The sequence below is a fragment of the Pelophylax lessonae genome, assembly GCF_965119305.1.
Source record: "Pelophylax lessonae genome assembly, chromosome: 1".
NCBI lineage: Eukaryota > Metazoa > Chordata > Amphibia > Anura > Ranidae > Pelophylax > Pelophylax lessonae.
Window position 1 is genome coordinate 255,097,691 of NC_138768.1, and position 18,180 is coordinate 255,115,870.

General features: G+C 41.5%; 1 protein-coding gene across 1 annotated transcript in view; it reads right to left on the minus strand.

Moving 5' to 3' along the window:
• The window catches only part of GALNT9 (polypeptide N-acetylgalactosaminyltransferase 9), a 450,947-nt gene that overhangs the window by 42,294 nt on the left and 390,473 nt on the right, over window positions 1-18,180 (minus strand). The window contains exon 7 of the mRNA XM_082253021.1: window positions 4,800-4,985. Within this exon, the coding sequence (XP_082109147.1) occupies window positions 4,800-4,985 (186 nt within the window). The remainder of the gene's footprint in view (window positions 1-4,799; window positions 4,986-18,180) is intronic.

The window sequence follows — 18,180 nt, forward strand, 5'->3', positions numbered from 1 at the left end:
CGGTGCGGTCGAGCTGGGGGGCAATTACAGAAAGAAGCCCCGTGCGGCTCTCCGCAGCCACTGAAAGACAGTTTCTCCCCCTTCCTGCCAGGAAGAGAGAGAGAGAGGCACAGACACAGGGCATCGTTCCTGTAATTGCTTCTCCGACATCTATCCCCCTCCCTGTTCTGCCTGCTTCTGACCCCCCTCCCTGTGTGCCCCTCTTTCCCTGTGCTGCCCCCCTCCCGCAGCACTGCAGGCTTCCCTGCACTGCAAAAAAAGAACACATTGTAAAAAAAATAATAATAAACTAACATTGTAAAAAATTTATTAAAAAAAAGATGGAAAATAAAATAACTGTACACATTTTTAACCTTTTTTAAAACAAATGTATTTTTTTTTAAATGTAAAAAACAATAAAAAAAAAGGGCTAGTTCACACAGGTTCTCTGTTATGTTTGTGTCCACTAATAATGATTTTAGTGTATTAGTGAAAATATTGTCTTGATATATTTGGGGGGGCCCTGCCAGGTAGGCTGTATGGGGCCCTGTGATTTCTAACAGCAGCTCTGCACATGGGCCCCGAGGGATGAGGGGGGGGGCCCACTGTACTCTTACCTACCCTGCACCTATGGATGAGCCGTCCCTGGCTGACAGTCGTGACGATCGGTGCGGGCAGTTACAGGCACTGATCTCCCTGTATACCTTTTATTAAGCAGCTGACAGTCGCAGGAGGGAGAGCTCCTCCTCTCCACTTCTCATACTCTCATTCAAATGGCTGTCAGCTGCTTAATTGAAAGGTTTATAGGGAGATCAGTGCCTGTAACTGCCCGCATCGATCTTCAAGACTGCCCCCCTGTGTCCTTCTCTGGCCCCACTCTTCAAACCGTGCAGCAAACTGTAAGGATGTGGAGCAGAGGAAACCATCCACTGCTCTACAGACAAGGTCCACTGCCCTGCCCCTGAAGCAATGTGAAAAAAAACTATTAAAAAAATAAAATAAACTATTAAAATACATTTTAAAAAATGGTTAAAACATAAAATTGTAAAAACTAATAGAGAATAAAATAATAAAAACAAAAAATTACTGACACCTCCCACCCTACTGACACCATCCAATTGTCCATTCTTCTCCAAAAGCATTGTGAAAAAAATCTAATAAAATTTTGAAAAAAAATATAAATATGAAATGTAAAAAAATAATAAAAAATAAAATAATAAAAATAAAAAAAATCTGGCACTGTGCATTGTTCTACTGACACCGTCCACTGCTCTACTGACACTATCCACTGGCCCCCAAAAAACATTTTAGAAAAAATGAAAAACATTATAAAAAATGAAATGAAAAAAAAATTGTAAAATAAAAAACTAAAATAATAAAAATAAAGAACTGCTGACACCGTTCACTGCCCTACTGACACAATTCTGCACATACTACCCACCTCTGTACACTCCACACTTTTCATCTGCACATATTACCCACCTCCATACACTCCTCACCCCTCTCCTTCACATAAGACCTACTGCCATACACTCCACACCCCTCTCCTGCACATACTTCCCACCTCCATACACTCCGCACTCCTCTCCTGCACATACTACTCCCTGGCATACAGTCCATACTCCTCTTCTGCACATACTACCCACTGCAAAAAACTCTGCACTCCTCTCCTGCACACATTACTCACCACCATACACCCCCATACTCCTCTCCTGCATATACTACCCCCCACCATACCCCTATACTCCTCTCCTGCAAATACTACCCACCACCATACCCCCTATACTCCTCTTCTGCACATACTAGCCACTGCAAAAAAAATCTGCACTCCTCTCCTGCACACACTACTCACCACCATACACCCCATACTCCTCTCCTGCACATACTACCCACCACCATACCCCCTATACTCCTCTCCTGCACATGCTATGCTATGCTATTTCATGATACACCCCTGCCCTAATAGATAGTCAGTTGGGTTGTTCTGATTGGATAAAGGTCTGGTCCTTCTAGGTAGTGAAGCTGTCTTGAATGCTGAAGCCTTGCTCATCAAAACAACCTGGCAAATCGTTGAACAAAAAGATACTGAAAGCTGCTAACAGGTATTAGATTCATGTATCTGCACTTCATACCTGTCATAAGATTTTATTGTTGTCAAAGCTGAATGCAAGGGAAACAGGTAATTATACACATGAAATACATACATGGGAGCTATCTTTCATGCTAAATTATTTGAATTTCTGTCCATCCAGTCCAGTTATTTGCACAGCACTGTCTTACAGAAAACCTAGCCTGGTGACCTGATTTCCCTCTGCTGCAGCTAAGGAATGTAGCCTCCCTGCCCCTCAGTCTCTGACCACAATGACAACATACTGATGAGGTCACCGCTCTGTTGTCACTTCCTATTAGCACGTTCCTTATCAGCAGATGTGAATGCAGTACACTTCAAGTGCTGCCTCATCCTCTCCCAGTCTAAATGCTGCTTTAAAGGGCATTACAACAAGTCAAATACTTACATTAATTACATTTAAATAACATGATTTTTTTCATAGATACATAACTGAATTCATTGGTGTTTTTTTTTTTTTTTTTTCAAATATCAACCCACCAATCTCTCCATAAAGAGTACCTGTCACCTGCCAAATGCTATCATGAAGCGGGACTTGTTAGCCCCTTTGTGATAGCAATAAAGAAAAGGGAAAATCATCAAAACAAAAAGTATTAACAAATTAAAAAAATTATAAAATAAATTAAAAGCACCCTTACTGCCCCATGCACACATACATACGTACTCAAACACATGCGTAGGGCATACACATGTGTATAAACAGAGATTATACAACACATTTTGGGAATCACCGTTTATGTTAGAGTGAGAGATATAATTCTAGGTACCTCACTAGTAGTTACCTATAAACTTATGGTCTAAAAAAGACATCTAACCACTTCAGCTCTGGAAGATCCCTACATGACAAGGTAATTTTTTGCGATACAGCACTGTGTTACTTTAACTGATGATTGCGCAATCATGCAACACTGTACCCAAACAAAATCTATGTCCTTTTTCTTCCCCACAAATAGAGCCTTTTTGGTGCTATTTGATCACCTCTGAGGTTTCTATTTTTTGTGCTATAAACTAAAAAAGGGTGACAATTTTGAAAAAAAAAATGTTTTATTTCTTCTATAAAGCATATCCAATAAAGAATTGAAAAAATCTAATTTCTTCATACATTTAGGCCAATATGTATTCTGCTACATATTTTTGTGTAAAACAAAATCCCAATAAGCATATATTGATTGGTTTTCACAAAAGTTATAGCGTCTACAAACTATAGGAAATTTTTATTAATTTAATAAAGTTTTTTTTTTTACTAGTAATGGAGGCACTCAGCGACCTATTGCGATATTGCGACGGACAAATCGAACACTTTTGACACTTTTTGGGGCCCAGTGACACTTATACAGTGATCAGTGCTAAAAAATATGCACTGTCACTGTACTAATGACACTGGCTGGGAAGAGGTTAAAATCAGGGGCGATCAAAGGGTTAATTGTGTGCTTAGCCTGTGCTTTTTCACTGTGGGGGTTTTTACTATGGGAAGGCATTGATACATGTTCCTGCTTTGCAGGAACACAAAATCAATACCTTCCCTACTGACAGAACGGCAATCTGCCTTGTTTACATGGGCAGATCGCCGTTCTATCTGCATAGTATACAACCAGTGGGTGTCAGTGGACATCGAGTCCACAGTACCCACCACAGGGCTCCTGCTGTGTGTGATCACAGTGGAAGTGGGTCGCCGGCGGCACGTGTGTGTGCCCTAGACCCAGAAGTGTCAGATCATGTACTAGGTATGTGATCTGGCACATAGTGCCTGCCTTGCTGCAGTATATCTGTGGTGGGCAGTTGGGAAGTGGTTAATGGGGTTATCTATTGATAACTTGCGGTACTGTCATTCTTTGCTATTTCACAGACAGATGCAGTTTCAAGGTTTGACATATTTGGTACCTATTTACTTGATGCCATGCCATGTTTTATCTTATACAAACAAACCTTTGATTGATTGAATTTAAAAGATTGTTATGTGTCTGTTTGCAATAAAAGTAATTTTAATGTATATTTTGCTGAAAATATTATTTTAATAAGCAGTCACACAACAATGTTGTTGCATTAAAAATTGCAACTATTATTATTCATCCTACAAGGCCTTTGCTTTCAGAAAATATATAATGTTTTAGGAGATTTAAGTAATTTTCTAGCCAAAAATTATTTTATTTTATAGAAAAGAGCTAGATTTTAACATGTTTATTAAAAAAAAAATTAAAAATTGTTCTGGAGGTGAAGTGGTTAAAGTAAAAATGTCACAAAGCTAAGCTATTCCAAATTAATATATGATAAAAAAAAAAAGATAAGCAGAGATTGCCTAACAATGAAGAATAAATGTCAAAATGATTAATAGATCCAGAGATACAGGCAGCTGAAATTTTATAAAAGCCTTGACTTTTCATGAAAAAGTCGTGCTCCCTCCTACCCTTGGTCACCTTCCAATTAATGTGATGGGTGGCCTCACTGGCCAAAAATAGGGATGGAGAGAGATAGGACAGAGCTCAACATTTATAGCAATAGTTCATATCTTCATACGTCACTATATCTCTGAAACCACAAATCATATTTTTATAAGGTTTTTCACTAAGAGTAAACTATATTTTCATCATGTGAATTACTTAAATTGTAACTGGCCTATTAGAGTATTTGATGACTTTCCTAAACAATTCAAAGGTGAGAATTATAGGCAAAATCATTGATAAATATTGCTTACCGTCATGGGTATGTTCCATGCCATGTAGACATGAGACTTAAATTCATCCATCCACACTTCAGCAGCTCGTAGAGCATTACGCTTTGCATAGTAGTCAATGTCATTGTTGTAAGGCTTCTTTGTTCGTTCAATATGAGCAACTCTTGAACAAGGAAGAACTTCCATACTGCCCCCGCACTGCCAGACCTGAATAATTGAATAAAAATATGTCTTTGGTGAACCCTATTAATAAACTTACATCATACATCCAACATAAAATACAGTACACATACTACTTTAAATTCTCCAAAAAAAAAAAAAATTGCTTACTTTAAAATCCAACTTTATATCATTATAACTGCATACTTCCCAACTATTTGAAATTGAAACACACCCCCTGCCACGCCCCCTTTTAAGGGAGAATTATATTATTCCTTTATATTGGCTTTTAAAATTCACAAATGCAGCAATTTAGAAATTAGATGAAAGGTTTAGCATTGGGAAATACATTTTAAAAGATAAATAGTGTATTTTATTTACAACTATATAGATCAGACCAAAATGAGGTACAGATTAGCAGGAAAGAGGGACAGAGAGACTTTGTTCCAAAGCAGGGACAGTCCCTCAAAATCAGGGACAATTAACTGTTCTCAGAAGTGCAGGAGCAAGGGTTGTGGTGTTCCCTAGCTTTCAGGCTTGGAAAAGGTAGGGAGGGCTTCATTGCAACCCCTTGCTCCTATACCATGTACACTGGCCACTCTTCCTAGCACCTCTTGCTTGGTTTTTATAGCTACTATTCTTTGTAGGCGTTATCCATCACCATAAACACACATATGGTCCTTATGTCCATGGGAGACTCCAGGATCTAAGACACTATCTCACCAAGGTTATGATCTACTTAGAGTTGCATCTTTCAGTGTATGCTTCATTCTACAAATTAATATATGCAAAGGATAACCGGAGTGAACTAGAAGACAACGCTTATAAAATTGAGTTAAAATTCACAGGTCTGATGGAAGGGGAAGCATGGATTTTTTGGAATGGTGGCATTCATGGTCTAATGAACAAATTAATTTCTCATTTTTGTGTTACTTAAAGTAGAACTTTAGGCTCCACAATGAAATTGGGCAGACAGGCAGGATTTTTAATGAATAAAATACATACTTTGTCTCTTCTGCATTGAAGCTACATACCTGCCTGTCCACTCCTGTACAGTAAGCTGAGTTAGCGCAGCTTACTGCACAAATTCGGCATTACTGAATCTGATGGAGCTCCTGTGCATACTTGGGAGTCATGTTAGCTTGTCCCGGCCAGTGACAGCAGCTGGCAAACGAGACCCAGAAGCCTGCCACCCAAAGATGTCAATGGCCAGGCAGTGAGTTTCAGGAACGGCACATTGCTGGATTCAAGGTAAGTATATCTCTGCTTTAAGAAATGATTGCCCTTAATGCAAAACAATATATTAGTGGTTAATAATGTGCCAATTAAAAACCATACTCCATACAAAATGTTACTCTTAGTTATGGGTAGTGCAGTAATGGGTTATAATGTCTGCCTCTACTAGGTAAGTTGAACTTCACGTTCTGTCTCAGTGACCACACAGGGTTTGAAACTATTTATTGGGGGCATATACAGCAGTAACAAACAGACAGAGGTTTTAAATATTTTACATTTAGCTAAATAATGTGTTTTTATTGCTATCCGTATCCTATTAATGAGACTTTGCTGACTTCCTCTGCCAACGACCCCTCAGAAAGTGAGGAGAAATGTCCCCTATGGGAACACAGACAGCACTAAAAACCTGCAAGAACTTCTAATCCTTCTTCACTGTATCCAAAACGAAAATATGTTTTGATTGGAGTTTAACTTTTTTAGAAGCCTCTAAATGAAAGCTAATCAGTATATTAATTAACTCATTTGCAAGCATTTTGACAAAAAATATTCACAAAAGTATCAAAATATAAAAATACAAGGGTCGGTGCTACTAAAATATACAAAACAGATCAACAACACTCATAAATCCATCATTCCAAAAAATAGTTCTTATTAAGTTTAGAAAACAATCCAAAGTGCAACAGCTAGCCCAGTACCACTTATTGATGATATCAGCTACTAAATTTCTTCTTATTTCTTCCACCATAGATTTCACCACTTGTGCTTATAAAATGCGCATTCACGACAAATTTTTACTCCTAGTTAAGGCAGGTCAAAAAACCTTTTCCAATATGCGTGACTTCACATCCGCTTTCTACGTCTGGTGTTTGGAAAGCACACCGATCCATGCGAGCGGGTGGGCGGAGCGAACATAAAACAAGGCTGTTTGCACTGGTGCCGGTCTAAGGGCACCAATAAATGCGAGCAGTCTGTATGTTTTTTTATTTATGGCATTTGTTTTATTATTAAATACTACGCAATGATCTAATCCTTTCCTTGGTTGGTGGCTGAGTTTTGGAGTCAATGGAAAAAGCTGGTGGAAAGAGAAGAAACTAAACCCACTCTGAGAGAGTATATTGGAAAAGCTTTTTTGACCTGCCTTAACCGGGGGGGGGGGGGGGGGTTCGAAATTTGTGGTGAGCGCGCATTTTATAAGTACAAATGGTGAATTCTATGGAGGAAGAAATAAGAAGAAATATAGTAGCTGATATCAACAATAGGTGTTGCCGGGTTTGCTTTTGGAGACTTTGGACTTTTTTCTAAACTTAATAAGAACCATATATTGGAATGATGAATTTATGAGTGTTATTGATTTGTTTTGTATATTTTAGTAGTGCCCAACCTTGTATTTCTATATTTAGTTACTTTTGGTGTTAATCACTTAACCACTTGCTGCCAAATCACGTACCTGTACGTCATTTGACTTTGAGTGGTTGTACCAGAGTCATGCCTGGTATACCCTGGTACCATCTTTTAGAGTTGACTGTCGGCTCTCTTGTGATACCAACTGATACGGCTGAGCAGCTGCATGGCTGTTATTTCAAGCAGCGGGAGGGGACCACCCCCTCTCCCGATGGCTTCCACCGCTGGCCTGGGCTCTCCTGTGCCACTGTCCCAAATTTTAAGCAACAGTGTAATATATATATATATATATATATATATATATATATATAAAAATTTTTAATTAAAAAAAGGATTTACAGTGCCCCTGTCCCCCTGTGCTAGGGGAACGTGTGCTTCAGGGGCCCAAGCACACACAATCTGCAATCGTCCTACAATGTGAGGTATCACTGCAAACGACACATCATGGGCAGTGATTCTAGCACTAGACCTCCTCTGTACATCTAAAGTGGTAACCTGTAAAGGAATTTAAAGCATTGCCTATGGATAGTAAAATTTACATCATTTGTCGGCATTGTGCCGGCGTGTGCAATTTTAAAGCCTGACATGTTTGGTATCTATTTACTCAGCGTGACATCATATTTTATATTTTACAAAAAAATTGGGTTAAGTATAGTGGTTTTTTTTTTTGCATTAAATTTAAAAAAAGTGTATTTTTATCCCAAAAACTGCAGTTGAAAAATACCGGGTAACATAAAACATTTGAAGAAACCATCAACGGTGAACGGCAGGAAGGAGATTGCAGAAACCGGAAGCAGGAAGCAGGACTTGTGTGTGTGCGTGCGTGCAGAGAGAGGAGGAGGAGAAGGTGCTGCGGGGGAGCCGGTGCGGGAGATCTCGGGGAACCGAGGGGTCTGGTGACTGAAGGGGAGGATCATCTGAGCGGCAGCAGCAGCGGCAGAGGAGGACTAAGAGGGACTGAAGGACTGAGTACCCCCCCACCCCTCAGAAGAGCGGCGGCGTCCGGGCTAGAACCCCCCTCCCCCCCGTAAGGAAGCGGGCGGTGAGCGGACCGATAACCCTCCCCCCTCCCTTGTTGCAGCGGCGGCATCCGGTGCTAAGACCCCCCCCCTTGTTGCAGGCGGCGTGCGGGAACCCCCCCCTCCCCACAGAGAGGAGCAGAGGAGACTAGCTGACAGGGATTGACCGAGGGAGGGGGGTGCTGAGAGGAGACTGACCGACTCACCGTCAGGAACTGCTAGTGACAGGCTTAAAGGGACACACACTAGGTAAGTAAGACTGGTGCTTTAGATTGAACGGTGACTGAGGGGGTAGTGTAGTACCTGAGTATCTGTGAGTACCTAGTGCTACCTGAGTATCTGTGAGTACCTAGTGCTACCTGAATATCTGTGCGACTCAGTGTTGTGCGTCTGACCGGGCTGAGCGACTGAGTCTTGTGTGTCTGACCGGGCTGTGCGACTTAGTGTTGTGCGTCTGACCGGGCTGTGCGACTTAGTGTTGTGCGTCTGACCGGGCTGTGCAACTGAGTGTTGTGCGTCTGACCGGGCTGTGCAACTGAGTGTTGTGCGTCTGACCGGGCTGTGCGACTGAGTGTTGTGCGTCTGACCGGGCTGACCGGGCTGTGCGACTGAGTGTTGTGCGTCTGACCGGGCTGTGCGACTGAGTGTTGTGCGTCTGACCGGGCTGTGCGACTGGAGCGGAATACCAGAGATTGAGAAGGTAGCGTTAGGAAGCCAGGAAATAGCCACATAGGATAGACTTAAATCACTGAATCCCCATTAGATTAGATTAGTAGGTACAATGCCCGGCGGGTGTGGAGATGCGACTCGGTGTACATCTTGTGATATGTATGCGTTCCTCAGACATGTGATCGAGGGCGAATACAAATGCACAAAATGTAAGCACGTTGCTTCCCTGGAAGCTCAGGTCCTGAATCTAGGGAAGCAGCTGGCAACACTCAGACGAATGTCCATACCGGAGGAGAGCCAGGATCGTACCAGTCAGGTGCAGGCAGGGGTCTGCACAGAGGTGGGCGAAGTATTGGTGGTGCAGGCATCAGAGCAGAGTAGAGGGGTGACAGTTAGGAGGGGTAGAAGGGGACAAGGCAAGGAGGCTGATCCTGGGTTGGAGCACCCCAATAGATACGCCCCGTTGTGTGATGTTGGGGAAACCAGTCAGGGACCAGCATTGCTGGAGCAGAGTGACGCCCCTAGCTGCCAGGGGAAGAACTCCTCCAGTGAGGCTGGGAGAAAGGGAAAGGAAAGACAGGTGCTGGTGGTAGGGGACTCAATTATTAGAAGGACAGACAGTGTAATCTGTGACAAAGACCGTGCGCGCCGAACAGTCTGTTGTTTGCCGGGCACTCGGGTTCGGCACATCGCGGATTGGGTGAACAGATTATTGGGTGGGGCTGGGGAAGACCCAGCTGTCATGGTACACGTGGGTACAAATGACATAGGCAGAGGAAGATGGAGAGTCCTAAACGATTTCAGGGACTTAGGCGCTAAGTTGAGGACTAGGACCTCCAAGGTAGTATTTTCCGAAATACTACCTGTACCTCGAGCCACACCAAAGAGGCAGCGGGAGATTAGGGAAGTTAACGAGTGGCTGAGGAGCTGGTGTAGTAAGGAGGGTTTCGGGTTCCTGGAGAACTGGGCCGACTTCTCAATCGGCCACCGGCTCTTTGGTAGGGACGGATTGCACCTAAATGGGGAGGGTGCAGCCGTACTGGGTGAGAGGATGGCCACAAAGTTAGAGGGGCTTTTAAACTAGGTGACGGGGGGAGGGTACAGATGTAGAATTAGCCAGTGGAAAGCAAGTTTCAGAGGGCAGAAATGGGGGCATTAGCGGTAGGTGTTCGGAGCTCCTAAACCCAGGGTGGGTACGGGGAAAAATCAAGAGAGCAGCCTAAAAACATCAAACGAGGATATATGTAACCAGTCAAAATTAAGAGGTTTGTATACCAATGCCAGAAGCTTGGCCAACAAGATGGGAGAGCTGGAGCTGCTGATGTTTGAGGAGGACTTAGATTTTGTGGGGATAACTGAGACTTGGTTTGACAGCTCTCATGACTGGATGGCGACCATTCATGGGTATTCCCTTTTTCGCAGGGATAGAGAGGGTAAAAAAGGGGGAGGGGTATGTCTGTATATTAAGAACAGTATACAGGTAAATATGAGGGATGATATTAATAATGGAGCTATGGATGAGGCAGAATCCCTATGGGTAGAGCTTCAAAGGGAAGGCACGGTGGGGAAGGTAATATTGGGCATATGCTATAGGCCCCCCAACCAGAGCGAGGAGGGTGAGGCGGACCTCATGTTACAGATAGGATTGGCAGCAAGGATGGGAAATGTCATTATAATGGGGGACTTTAATTATCCGGATATAGACTGGGCAGAAGGAACCGCGCACTCAGCCAAGGCTAGGCAGTTCCTAAATGTTTTGCAGGACAATTTCATGGGTCAGATGGTGAATGCACCGACAAGAAACAATGCGGTACTTGACCTACTGATTACCAACAATACAGACCTGCTCATGGATATAGAAATACGGGACAACTTAGGGAACAGTGATCATAGGTCAATTGGTTTCAGTATTAATTACAGTAATAGGAAACACAAGGGTAATACAAGGACACTGAATTTCAAAAGAGCCAATTTCCCTAAACTGCGCTCGCTGCTAGAAAATATCAAATGGGATAGAACCCTGGGAGCAAAGAACACGGAGGAAAAATGGGAGTGCTTCAAGAGCATACTTAACAAGGGGGTGGGCCAGTGCATTCCACAGGGAAATAAATTTAAAAGAGCAAAACTAAACCCTGGGTGGCTAAACTCCAACATAAAAATGTATATTAGAGCTAAAGAAAAGGCCTTCAAAAAATACAAGACTGAGGGGTCATTGGCAGCATTTAAGCACTACAAAGAGTGTAATAAGAAATGTAAAGATGAAATCAGGGCGGCTAAAATAGAACAAGAGAGACATATAGCGGAGGAGAGTAAAAAGAACCCCAAGAAGTTCTTTAAGTATATAAACAGTAGGAAAGCGAGGCCAGAGCACATTGGCCCCATAAAAGATGATAAAGGAAAAATGGCCACTGAGGACAGAGAAAAGGAGGAAGTGTTAAATAATTTCTTCTCTTCAGTCTTCACGAAGGAATCGGGGGGCTACACGAACCTTGCTTGTAAGGCCGAACTAAATAATACACCTCAGGAAGTGCCACCATGGCTAACAGAGGATAGACTCAGAGCTAATCTAGAGAAACTTAACATAAATAAATCCCCGGGACCGGATGGCTTGCACCCGAGGGTTCTTAATGAGCTCAGCCAGGTGATTGCCAGACCATTATTCTTGATCTTTAAGGATAGTTTACAGACGGGTATGGTGCCAGCTGATTGGAAAAAAGCCAACGTGGTACCAATATTTAAAAAGGGGCCGAGATATATCCCGGGTAACTATAGGCCGGTCAGCCTAACATCAGTAGTCTGCAAAATTTTGGAGGGGATGTTAAGGGACCACATACAAGACTTTAGTAATGAAAACGGTATTATAAGTAGTAATCAGCACGGATTCATGAAAAATCGTTCGTGCCAAACCAATCTATTAACCTTCTACGATGAAGTGAGCTGCCACCTAGATAAAGGAAAGCCTGTGGATGTGGTGTATCTGGACTTTGCAAAGGCCTTTGACACCATTCCCCACAAACGCTTACTGTACAAACTAAGGAAGGTAGGTATGGACCATAAGGTGAGTACCTGGATAGAGAACTGGCTCCAGGGGAGAGTACAGAGGGTGGTGATTAATGGGGAGTACTCGGATTGGGCGGGTGTGGAAAGTAGGGTCCCCCAGGGTTCTGTCCTGGGACCAATCCTGTTTAATTTATTCATAAATGATCTGGAGGAGGGGATATCGAGTACAATCTCAGTATTAGCGGATGATACTAAATTAGGCATGCCAATATCTTCTATGCAGGATGTGGAAACCTTGCAAGCGGACCTGAACAAAATAACGGGGTGGGCAACTACATGGAAGATGAGATTTAATGTTGAAAAATGTAAAGTAATGCACTTGGGGGCCAGAAACCAGAAAGCAAGCTACTCACTAGGGGGGGAACCTCTGGGTGAGTCTAGGATGGAAAAGGACTTGGGGGTACTGGTAGACAACAGGCTTGGCAGTGGCATGCAATGCCAAGCCGCCGCAAGCAAAGCCAACAGAATACTGGGATGTATAAAAAAAGGGGATTCACTCCAGAAATAAAGAGATTATTCTCCCGCTCTACAAGACTCTGGTCCGGCCACATCTGGAGTATGCTGTCCAGTTCTGGGCACCGGTCCTCAGGAAGGATGTGCTGGAACTGGAGAAAGTCCAGAGAAGGGCAACAAAAATAATTAGGGGAATGGAGGACATCAGCTATGAGGAAAGACTACAAGCACTGAACCTATTCTCTCTGGAGAAGAGACGATTGAGGGGGGATATGATATCAATGTACAAATACTGTACTGGCGACCCGAGCATAAGGAACAAACTATTCAGAGAAAGGAGATACAATAAGACCCGTGGCCACTCACTAAAACTTGAGGAAAGGCGGTTTAACCTTAAAGTGCGTAAGGGGTTCTTCACTGTAAGAGCGGTAAGGATGTGGAATTCTCTTCCACAAGCAGTCGTATCAGCAGGGAGCATTGATAGTTTCAAAAAATTATTAGATGGACACCTTAAAGACCACAACATACAGGGGTATACAATGTACGGTTAAAAGCAAACACACACACACATCATAGGTTGAACTGGATGGACTGATGTCTTTTTTCAACCTCACTAACTATGTAACTATGTAACTTATTCTCTAGGGCCTCCTCTTTAAAAAAGTATATAATGTTTTGGGGGTTCTAACTAATTTTCTAGCAAAAAAACCCAGATTTTCACATGTCAACAAAAAGTGCCAGAAAAAGCCTGTTCTTCAACTGGTTGAAGAGGCAGCTGCTTATATTTGTTATTTTTGAAAGGGGGTGTGTTATGCACAGTAATGATTGAAAGGTTGACCGCACTGCAAGGGTATATTTTATTGTTGATGTTTATTCACAAAAGTATGTTTATATCACTTCTCATCAAACCAGGGATTAAAATGTTATGGATTGACCACATTGATTGCCAAAATTGTGAATAATGTGACTTTCCTTGTGTGCTTGATAGCATTTTGAAAGAACTACAGCTTTTATTTTGCAGACTTCACCAAATAAGTATGGAGGAAGGAAGCAACATCTGAGCTTTCTCCCATCAGTTCAATGAACTGTAAGAAGAAATAGAGGAAAGACATGTAAAGAATGTGCATTGGGGCTAAATTTGCTTGTAGTCCTTGTGGTAATGCCCCAAGAGTAAATCACAAGTGAAGTTATCAAAAGAACATTCAGTATTTCCACCTACAGTCCCTGATTCTTCCTCTCTACTGGAGGCTGAAATATGCAGCAGAAATCTCCAGGTCTTTCCTGGAGCCAAGAGATTAACATATACACGCTAGATCAAAACATAAACATTAAAAGCAACACACGGCTTGGCTGCTGATAGATTGCCAGCAACAGAAAAAGAGAAATAGAAGAAAGAAGTGGAATGAGATGAAAAGATGCGCAAAGGGAATATTTTGACAGTGAAACTGATTCTATGTAGACTGACCACTTAGTTGTTATGGACTCCTGCCAGTACTAATCTGAATAGCGGAGGGCAAGCTAGTTTATTATTGAAGAAATATTGGTTACTGCAAAGCAATGCAGCATCAGTGTGCTGTGGAAACAAACAGCCTATCATAAAATGAATTTTAAATTTATGAACCCTACCTTAATACATATTCCAAGCCTGTATAAATCTTGAAATCTCTTTGGTTATTTTTGGCCTAGACACTTATACAGGTCATAAACAAAAATCTGTCTATCAAGAGTATTTTAAGCCCATCTCCCGGCATGTTATTTTATTACACCCCATCCTCCTTTTGAAACTGCAGGTCATGCATCAAAAATAAATGTTACCGTACTTTACCCCAGAGCCCTGCAATTTTCATCTTTATGATCAGTGACATCTCCTGTCTCTGGTAGAAAATTCTGATTCAGGCTGCCACAGGTAAGTTTTTGTGGTAGTGGTGGGTGCTCAGGGGGGCAGATCTGGGTTGGGAGAGGCACATACTTAATAAAACAGTGCTGATATCAGGAAGGGGGATACCAGTCACTCACCACACAGAAAGAAATTATTTTCCCATATTTCAGGGAATGGGCGGTGGAATCCTGTCAATCAACTGTTCCCATTTCCATTCCCAGAATGCAATGCATTGTGGGAGTGTAGTAATACAAGTTCTGTGAATGGGCGATAGGGCAAGAGGAGGTGGGTGAGCGGTAATACATTTTTTTATATTTCTTTGCCATGTGCTTTATGTTTGATTTGGTGCTCAGTTAGACTTTATTTACTCCTGAAAAAGCTCATTTGATAGAGCGAAACATGTTGAGTTTTTTTTTTTTGTGTTCGTTTTTTGCACCGTTTATTTATTGTTCTTTTCTTTTGGGGTGATGCATGGATTCGGTAAACATTCACCTTCTCTGCAGTATCTCTGTGGCATTGGCCAACCAATGGTGAAGTTTTTACAATACTGCCACAGTAATTGCTCATTTTATTAATATAGAACTGCAGTTTGTTGGTTATATAATTTAAAGAGGCAATTGCAACTTTATTCTGGTGCCCTAATCTTAAAATTTTAGGGGTTTTTATTAACATCTATTTTTGCCCTTTGTTATGTTTTCTGGCTGAACCTCCATCTCCAAGGCACCACACATTTTTGTTTTTAACAGGAGAGATAGTGATATGTATCCTATCCCTTAGTTCTCTAATGGAAGGTTATAAGAGATCTTGTTCCCCATCCTAATAGTATAATAAAAAAAAAAAAAATATACACACACACACACACTAAAATCCCATTAAATCCCACTAAAATCCCAATATGTCTCTTCTGCAATAACACAAACTTACCTCCCTGCTTGCAGTCTTCTATTCAATGTACAAAAAGCTGTGCTTTAGCAGTTTGTGTGCATTCCCGGCATGCTCTGTCTGTGCTGGAATGATTGACTCCTGTACACACCCCCACAGCTGGCCAATCAAAGGTTGAAAATTCAGCACCCAGATGTACCCCATGAGAAGAGGACAGCAGCTAGTGTGGCATGTAACCGTGCACCACTGGAAGGTGGAGGTGAGTATTTTAGCTTAGTTTAGCTTCACTTACAGCTCCAGAACAGCCACTCAGGACAGTATCTGGCGATGGATGCCAGACCTTCAGGGCACATGCGCCTTTGACGTCAGCGGCTGCAAGCAGGGTGAATATCTTCCAAAACTGTGCAGATTTAGGAGATATTCATTTTACCCACAGGTAAGCCTTATTATAGGCTTTACTACCGCTTTAATGCATGCCCAGTTTTGCATCCTGACAACTAAAAAGAAGATATGTGCACAAAGCCAGAGCACTATATGAGCCCTGTCACTTAAAACAAGATGATCTGAGATGTGCTTACTACCTATGTAGTTGACATTTACCATTTGCAGTTATTTTGTGTCAGTACTAATAATCTGGCAAGTTAAGAATAAAATAAATAAATAAATCAATTGGCAAGTTTGTTGTTTCTAAAAAAAAAAAAAAAAAATACAGTGTGTATAGAAAAGAATCATCCTCCTTAAAAAGAATCAAATGTTGTTGCTTTGCAGCCTGAAATGTAGCAGACACAGTTTTTGTTTTATCCAGCTTTATTTAACTAATAAAATCCAAGTGAAAGATATAACACCAATATGTCAGAAAATAAAACCTCAAAAACAAAATTGCTAAGTTGGAAAAAGGATCACCCCCCTTCTGTTAGTATTTTATTGAACCACCTTTTGCTTTAGTTATAGCCTTAGTCTGTTGGCATACGTCTCTACTAACCTTGCACATCTAGACTTTGGAGAACTGCTCAAATTCAGTTAAATTTGATGGTGACCATTTGTGGACTGCAGTCTACAATTCATTCCACAGATTTTCAATGGGGTTAAAGTTTGGGCTCTGACTAGACAATGCAAGGACATTCACTCTTTTCTCCTTCAACCACAGTGTGGTCATTTTTGCTGTGTGCTTTGAGTCATTGTCATGTTGGAAGGTAAATCTTCTACGCATTGACAACTTTCTGGCAGAGGGCAGCAGATTTTCCTCAAGAATTTGATGGTATTTTGTCCCATCCATTTTACCTTCTATCCAAACCCTGCTGCAGAAAAACACCCCCATAACAGGATATTACCACCTCCGTGCTTTACTATAGGAATGGTATTATTTGGATCATGAGCTGTACTGGATTTCCGCAAGACATATCGTTTGGTGTTGAGGCCAAATAATTCAATTTTAGTCTCATCTGACCATAACACCTTTTTTCATGTGGCCTTAGAATTTTCAAGGTGCGTTTTGGCAAAGCTCAGTCATAGCTGCATGTGGCCTTTTTTGAGGATTGGCTTTTTTCTTGCAACCCTCTCATACAAGCCACATTTGTGGGGAAATAGTCAAATTGTTGTCACACAATGACCACTCTTTGTCATAACTTCCTGAAACTGCTTTAGAGTTGCTGTAGGCCTCCTGGTTGCTTCTATGACCAGTTTCCTCCTGGCTCTTTCATCCAATTTGTAGCAACGTCCTGATCCAGTCTGTTTTGTACTAAAAATACCTTCATTTCATGCTTAGCTAATCAAAATGACCACAGCTGATCACAGTTGAAAGTCAAATGGCTTTGTGTGCCATTGAAAAAGGTGATTAGCTACACTTGATTGAGTTTAAAAGTCATTTTTAGGAGGGGGGAGTGACCCTTTTTCCAACTCAGTGATTCCGTTTTTTATTTTTTCTGACATGTTGGTGTTATATCTTTCACTTGGATGTTATAAGTTGCAGCTGGAAAAAAACAACTGTGTCTGTCTTCATTTCAGGCTGTAAAGCAACAAAATGTGATTACTTTCTATACCCACTTTATGTATTAATTGTTAACTAGTTTTGTCTGGTCCTGTTAATTTCAAGGAAGCATGATATAACATACTATTTTGTTTTGTATTTGAACCAAAGGTACTTTTACGGAGATAGGACTGTGGAGCTCTATTCATGAAGTAAAAAAAGAACCTCTGTGATTAATTCTATATGAATATTCAACAATTGGAAATTAAATTCAGTGTGTCAGTGTCAATCAACATAGCACATTACAGTGAGGACCAGTTATTAAAAAAGAGATCAAGCACTGTATGCCGCAACACAAGAGGCTTTGTCCTGACACAAAATTTGTCACTGTGTATTAAATTGCTGTTTGCTAACACTCATGCCCATGAATATCACTGCACCAAAGGGAATTTTTTCTAGAATCCATTCGCACACCTACACAGTCCCACCGGGCCCAGACAGAAGTGACAGGTTGTAATTGGAGCTGGCAAGGAATTCTGATTTAATTTGTCTAAAAATATTCATGACAAGAGCCACTCATCCTCTATGCATGATATTAAGAGGCATTTTAGCAGCAAGCTTATTACAATGACTATTTCTGGCATGAGCTATGGTTCATGAAAGACTAGCAGCCTAGAC